The 7,182-nt window shown below is 51.1% G+C and overlaps 1 protein-coding gene across 1 annotated transcript in view; it reads right to left on the reverse strand.

Annotated features, from left to right (window-relative positions):
• EAH_00007240 (CCR4-Not complex component, Not1 domain-containing protein, conserved, putative) overlaps positions 1-4,750 on the reverse strand; it is a gene marked incomplete at both ends in the record, with an annotated part of 12,332 nt that extends 7,582 nt beyond the window's left edge. Inside the window, 7 exons of the mRNA XM_013395903.1 lie at positions 74-152; positions 646-1,276; positions 1,554-1,757; positions 2,055-3,012; positions 3,240-3,398; positions 3,579-3,749; positions 4,375-4,750. Coding sequence (XP_013251357.1) covers positions 74-152; positions 646-1,276; positions 1,554-1,757; positions 2,055-3,012; positions 3,240-3,398; positions 3,579-3,749; positions 4,375-4,750 — 2,578 coding nt within the window. The remainder of the gene's footprint in view (positions 1-73; positions 153-645; positions 1,277-1,553; positions 1,758-2,054; positions 3,013-3,239; positions 3,399-3,578; positions 3,750-4,374) is intronic.
• Positions 4,751-7,182: the final 2,432 nt, after the last annotated feature.

Here is a 7,182-nt window from a genome sequence, read left to right on the forward strand (position 1 = left end):
TCATCAGCAAGTGCAGCATGAGCAGCAGCAGCATCAGTAAGTGCAGCACGAGTCTGTATATATATCTATATACCTGATCTCTCGACAACAGCAGAGATAATATCGCGAATAGCTCTCTCAACAGCAACAGGAACTATAGCTTTCAGAGAAGGCTGAAGAGCAAAGAGAGCAATAGACGGAGAAACGACGACGCAGCAGCGCAGCGACTGCAGCAAACCCTCGCCAAACCCATCGCCGCTCATTCGTAGAGACCCCTGCAAATAAATTAATAATATATATTTATTTATTTACTTGTTTACACCACTAATAGGCTTTAATCAATAAGATATATATATTTATATATATATAAATTATATTATCAGAACCAGAAAGATATAAATAAATAAATATAATTAAATATAAATTAATTAAAAGGATATAATTAAAAGGATATAATTAAATATATAAACGCATATTATATACACTCAACAGACATGCATACACCCCAAACACTTCATCTTATGCATACAGCTATCTATACGAATAAGATCAGCAGCAGCAGCAGCAACAGCAGCAACGCCAGCAGCAGCAACAGCTACAAAAGCAACAGCTGAAGAAGAAGCTACAGCAGCAGCAACAGCAACAGCAGCAGCAGTAGTAATTTACATGAGAGGTGGAGGCAACAGGACCGAAGGATTCTGCTGCTGCTGCTGCTGCTGCTGCTCCCCTTCTTGCTGCTGCTGCAGCAGCTGCTGCTGTTGCTGCTGAATCCATTCTTGGGAGTACATCCACGAAGGATTGCTGCTGTTGTTGCTGCAGCGCCGCAGCAGCTCTTGCAGGGGTTGCTCCAGGTGCATGCGCAGCCGCAGCAGCAGCTGCTGCAGCAGCAGCAGCATCGAGGAGGCGCTGCTGCTGCGAATCCAGCGGCAGCCCAGCCCCTCCAAAGCGATGTTGCTGCTGTTGTTGCTGCTGCTGCAGCAGCAATCCCAGAGCCCTAACACCTCTATCATCTGCTGAAGCAAAGAGCCCCGCCCCAGGTTGTTGCTGCTGCACCTGCCCTCCTCTTACAGCAGCAGCAGCAGCTGCTGCTGCAGCAGCTGCTGCAGCAGCAGCTGCATCATGCTGCTGCTGCTGATGCTGCTGCTGCTGCTGCTGCTGCTGCTGAGGCCTAGCTACAAAGTCTGCGCTGTCTATAGGAGGCGGGTGCTGCGCTAATATTGCTGTTTTATTTCCGTAGTCGTTCACACTCAGCTCGAGTCTTTTAAACAAAACTTCTATATCAAACACTAAATTTGTTCTGCAGCACAACCAATATTCAGATATTTATATAAACCGTAAAATAATATTAAATAATAGTGCTGCTGCTCTTATATCAACCTCCTTATGCAGCAGTTTAAAAAGAAAAAGCAGCAGCAGCAGCAGCAGAAACAACAGCAGCATGAACTACAATAGCAGCAGCACAACCACAAAAAAACAGCAGCAACAGCAAATGCAGCAGCACCAAAACCGAAAACAGCAGCAGAAATAACAACAGCAGCAGCAGCAGCAGCAAGAGCAGCAGCAGCAGCAATTACCTGAGGTGTGGGATCTTATGAAACTCGGCTAAGAGATTAATAAGTGCAGCAGTCCAAGGGTTAGGCAGCTTAAAAACTTTTGAGGAAGAAACAGCTTCTAATACGCGGCAGACGAAGGGCAGCACAGCAACAAGCTGCCCTGCACTGTATGCTCGCAGCAGCAGCTTCTTTAAATCTATATGCTTTGAGCGTAGCGGCTTGTTCCTGCATGCAGCAGCAACAGCAACAGCAGCAGCAAATGGAGCAGCAGCATATCAAGAAGCAGAAAAGGATGCAGCAACAGCAGCAGCAAATGCAACGACAGCAGCACCACATGCAGCAACATACACAACAACTACAGAGACAGCAGCAGCAGCAGCAAGAACAGCAGCAGCAGCAGCAAATGCAGCAACAGCCACACGACTCTAAGCAGCATTATCAGCAGCAGCAAAAGGAGCAGCAAATAGTAAGAGCAATGAGAATAGAGAGGATAAGAGCAGCAAAAAGAGTTAAATGCAATACCTAGCAATTGTAATGCTTCCCAGCCAAAGCCCTAAGTTCTTGAGCACTGTTCTGAAGGCAGACGAGTCCTTTGCTGTTGAAACAAACCGCAGCAGCGCTTTAACGCATTCATAAGTAGTAGAGACAATACACTCCATCACCGGTAGCTGCTGCTGCTGCTGCTGCTGCTGTTGCTGTTGCTGGGACCCCTGCTGCTGCTGTGAGGATCCCTGTTGCTGTTGCTGGGATCCCTGCTGCTGTTGTTGCTGCTGCTGCTGTTGTGGATCCCTGGGCTCGCGGTCTTGCTGCTGCTGCTGCTGCTGCTGCTGCTGCTCGAGTTCCTGTCTAGGCTGCTGCAGCAGCAAAATAAACTGTATATAAACAGCGTGGTGATTTGGCTCCTTCGTTACGCGATTCTTAACAAGATAGAGAGCAAACCAGGGTAAGAACTCTGAGCGTATCATTTGCTGCAGCTGCAGAGCTTTTGCTGCTACATTAGCAGCACAAATGCTGTTGCATGCAGCAGCAGCAGCATCTTTAAACCACACAGGAGGTGCCTGCAGATTCTGAACAAACTCTTCATCTCGAGCTAGGAGGGCCTCCATGCTCCCCCCTTGCTGCAGCAGCAAACCTGCACCTCCAGATCCGCTGCTGCCTGCTGCTGCTGCTGCTGCTGCGGCTGCTGCTGCGGCTGCTGCAGACGCGTTGCTGCTGCTCATACCAGGTGGACCCGTGCTGCTGTTGGTGCCGCTCCCGCTGCTGCTGCTGCTCGCCCCACCCAGCAAACCAAACTGCTGCTGTGGAGGCGGCTGCTGTTGCTGCGCAGCAGCAGCAGCAGCAGCGTCTCCCAGCTGCAGATGCTGCTGCTGTTGCTGCTGCTGCAGCAGTTGTTGGTGCTGCTGCTCTAATATCTTAGGGAAACGTTCATTCTGCATGTTCAGCGCCATAGGCCCAGGCACAACAACTCCAGAAACTGACCCTGCAGCAGCAACAGCAGCAGCAGCAGCAGCAGCACCATCAGCAGCAGAAGCGACACCAGCAGCAGCAGCAGCAGCACGAAACCAGCAGCAACACCACCACCATCAGCAGAAGCAGGAATAGCAGCACAACCCAGCAGCAGCAGCAGCAAAAGCAGCACGACCCGCAGCAGCATCAACAGCAGCACGGCGACCAGAAGCAGCAGCAGCAACAGCAGCAGCAGCAAACCTTTCATGCCGATGGTTGGTGGTGGGGGCAGCGAGATTGCGTGTAGTTCTGCTTCTGTGAGGTGTATACGAGTGCGCAGATCCGCAGGAAGAGCAGCAACAACTTGAGCAGCAAATTTAGCATAGTGTCCATGCAGCAGCAGCAGCTCTCGGCGTTCAGCTACAGCAGCAGCAAATAAAGGATAAGCAGCAACCCCGTCAATAACTTGTTCTAGAGCAGCAACGCCGAACATATATAATTTATTTGGTGGCTCCTTCTTAATTGCTTCAATTATACACCGAAGAGCAACAGATAGAGAAGGCCCTTGCTGCAGCAGCAGCTGCCTCCGCAGCAGCTGACCCAGCAGCACTGCTGTTGCAGACAATTCTTTCAGAGGATATCGTGGTAGATGCCGCGTCTCCCTAAACAAAGTCTCAAGAAATCTTAATGCTACAGCACCTTCTTTTGACGAGCAGCCGCAGCGGCTGCCTCGTTCAAGTGCTGCCAGCACTGCCTCACCAGAACCACCTCCTATACGCAGCAGCAGCAGCAGCAGCAGCAGCAGCAGCAGCAGCAGCAGCAGCAGCAGCAGTTGTTATTGTTGTTGTTGTTGAAGCAAGGAAGAAACAGCAGCAGTTGAGAGTAAAGCAGCAGCAGCAGTCATGGCGCAGAAGCAGCAACAGCAGCAGAATCAGCAGAAAGAAAAACTGCAGCAATAGAAGAAGTTACTGCAGCAGCAGCAACAGCAGCAGCAGCAGCAGCAGCAACCGTGCAGCAGCACCAACATGAAGAGGGGAAGGAGAGGAGATAGATGCAGTAGAAAATACAGCAGCAGCAGCAGCAACATCAACAACAGCAAAAACAGCAGATCATGCAGCAGACGTAGCAGAGAGAGCAACAGCAGCAGCAGCAGCAGCACGCGAAGCCAATTATAACAGCAGCAGCAAGACGAGAAGAGTAAAAAAGATAAGCAGCAGACATCAAACAAATGAAATGGACGACAGAGACACAAAGAAAGACAGACAAAAACATATAAACAAACAGACAGCAGCAAATAAATATACACCCCCCACACCAATACAGCCAAACAACTCCCGCTGCTGCTGTGCAGCAGCAGCAGCAGCAGCAGAATGGAACAGCAGCAGCAGCAACTCACCAGAAAACAGCCTCTGAAAGAGACTATGGACATCAGCCTCCACGTCTATGTCTGACGCTGCTGCTGCTGATCCTCCTGCTGCTGTTGCTGCTGCTCCTGCTGCTGTTGCTGCTGCAGCTGCTGCTTGGGGTGCTCCTGCGGGATTCCCTTGGGGACCGGCTGGCACAGCAGCAGCAGCAGCAGCTGCTGCTGCTGCTGCTGAGGCCGGCGCACCCTGTTGCTGCAGTAGCGCATTCGTTGTCTGCCCCGTTGCTGCTGCTGCTGTTGCTGCTGCTGCTGCTGCTGCTGCGGCTCCTGCTGCGGAGGAGAGACCCCTAGACGTACCCGGTTCAGCAGCTGCGCGCTCTGCGGCGCTTCCAGTAGATGGAGGCGGCATTCCGGTGCTGCTGCTGCTGCTGCTGCTCCTGCTGCTGCTGCTGCTGCTGCTGCATCTGCCCCGCAGCGGTGGCTTGCTGCAGCTAACCTCCCCCCCTCCTACTTAAGCAAAGGAGCCGTATCAAGACGTGAGACGCGCAGCAGCAACTCGGAGAGCACATGCTGCTGCTGCTTTCACTGGCGTCGCTGCTGCTGCTGCTGCTGCTGTTGCTGCTGCTGCTGCTGGGGTTGTTGTTTAGGGCACGCAACAAGGAGACGGCAGAACCCTGAGGTGTACAGACACTGAGAGAAACAGCAATGGTTGCTGTTGCTGCTGCTGCTGCAGTTGCTGCGCTCAAGAGCACCAGCACCACGCAAAAAAGCTGCCGGCAGCAGCAGCAGCAGCAGCAGCAGCAGCTGCCGCTGCTGCTGCTCACAACACCCACAGCAGTAGCAGGGAGCCCAATCACCTCTGTATAAACAGAAAGCAAAACGAAGCAGCACAAATTTCTTTCTAAAGCAATAATGCTGACGGAGCTGCTGCTGCTGCTGCTGCTGCAGCGGCTGCTGCTGCAGCAGCTGCTGCAGCAGCCGCAGCAGCAGAGACCTCGGCCACCGGATCCCCCCCTCTGCTGCTGCTGCTGCTGCTGCTGTTGCTGCTGCTGCTGCTGTTGCCGCACATTATTTAGCGAAGCAGCAGCTAATAAAAACTATAAAGGCGATGTAAATGTTTTATTTATAGAATGAAGCGTACTTTAGTTCTTAGAATAACCACATTGTTGCTCATGCAGCAGCAGCAGCAGCTGCTGCTGCAGCTGCTGCTTCTGCTGCTGCTGCTGCTGCTGCAGCCGCTGCTGCTGCTCCTGGGGGGTTGGTACTTGTGTAGGGGCTGGTGCTGCTTGCAGCATTTGCTGCTGAGAGCAGCGGGGTTTAAAGAAGATAAAATATTAATTTTATGTTTATAACAACATTAACTCAGAAGTCTGTTGGGTGTGGTAGGGTGTACAGACGCCCGAGTAAGTCTCATGCTGCATCGGTTGTAAAGACACGCAAGACAACAACTACTTTTAATAAGCAGCGTTCAGCTGCTCTTGCTGCTGCTGCTGCTGCTGCTGCTGCTGCTGGTACAATGCATGCATACTGAAGGTTACTCCATAGTCCTGTTGCTGCCGCTTTTGCTGCTGCTCCTTTTGCTGCTGTCGCTGCTGCTGCTGCTGCTGCCGCTGTTGGCAGCGGTGGGGGTGTGAGTGTGCGGGCATGTCTTTGCTGCTGAGGCGCAGCAACAGCAGCAACAGCAACGACAGAATCTGCACTCGGAGCTGCAGCAGCAGAATCGGCGACGGCAGCAGCAAAATCATCATCATCAGCAGCAACAGCAGCAGCAACAGCAGCAGCAACAGCAGCAGCAGCAGCAGTCACGGGCTCGGTGTTCAGCATACTAATGGAGAAGCAATAGCAGCAGAAGAGTAATGATAGCAGCTAAAGACACGGGGGTGGGGACCTGCTGCTGCTGCTGCTGTTGCATGTGTTGTTGAGGCTGACGCACTTGTAGCTGCAGTTGCTGCTGATGCTGATATAGTGCTGCTGCTGTTGCTGCTCAAAGAAAAGCCCCAGGGAAGCCGCTGTGGTAGTATGTGCTGCTGCTGCGCTGCTGCTGCTGCAGCGATGGTGCAACTGCAGCAACACATCGCTATGCAGCAGCAGCAGCACGAAGTGCTGCTTCACTTTGCTTTTATATGGTGCAGCAGCAGCGACAGCAGCAGCAGAGGCAGTTTAAGTGTTGATTTAAATAGGGTTTTGTTTATTCATAGCTTGGCTGTTCGTCTCCTCCGTTGCCGCTCATCAGCTCGAGTTAAAGCTAGCTTTAGGGTTAGGGTTTAGGGTTTAGGGTTTAGGGTTTAGGGTTGCCGGGCGAGAATTTGTGATTTAGGGTTTAGTTATGATGGTTCTTTAATCGTGCCCATGCGCCTTGCTGCTGTTGCTGCTGCTGCTGCTGCTGCTTGGCCCCTGCAGCAGCAGAGCTGTTTATCTCCTCTTACAGAATATCTCCTCTTAAACTTAGGGTTTAGGGTTTAGAATGAAGTAAGAAGGGATAGACTCTAATCAGCCTGGTCGTGCTGCAGCTGTTGCTGCAGCTTCAGTTGCTGCTGCTGAAGCTTTTGCTGCTGTTGCTGTAGCTGCCACAGCTGCTGTTGGTGTATCTTCTGCAGCAGCTGCTGCTGCAGCTTCTGCTGCTGCTGCTGCTGCTGCTGAAGCTTAATGAAGGAGACAGAGTGAAGTAGATGTCTCTGTTTGTCTGTAGTAATAAACTACACGCAATATATTTTTACTTAATTTATTTTATATTGTCTCTGTCTTAGTTATTATATATATATATATATATATATTTATTTATATTTATTTATTTATTGTGTATTAACTTATATAAGTTCTCTTTGTTTGCTTGCTTGCTTG

Source organism: Eimeria acervulina, genomic scaffold (assembly GCF_000499425.1).
Source record: "Eimeria acervulina Houghton genomic scaffold, Eah_scaff33, whole genome shotgun sequence".
Lineage (NCBI taxonomy): Eukaryota > Apicomplexa > Conoidasida > Eucoccidiorida > Eimeriidae > Eimeria > Eimeria acervulina.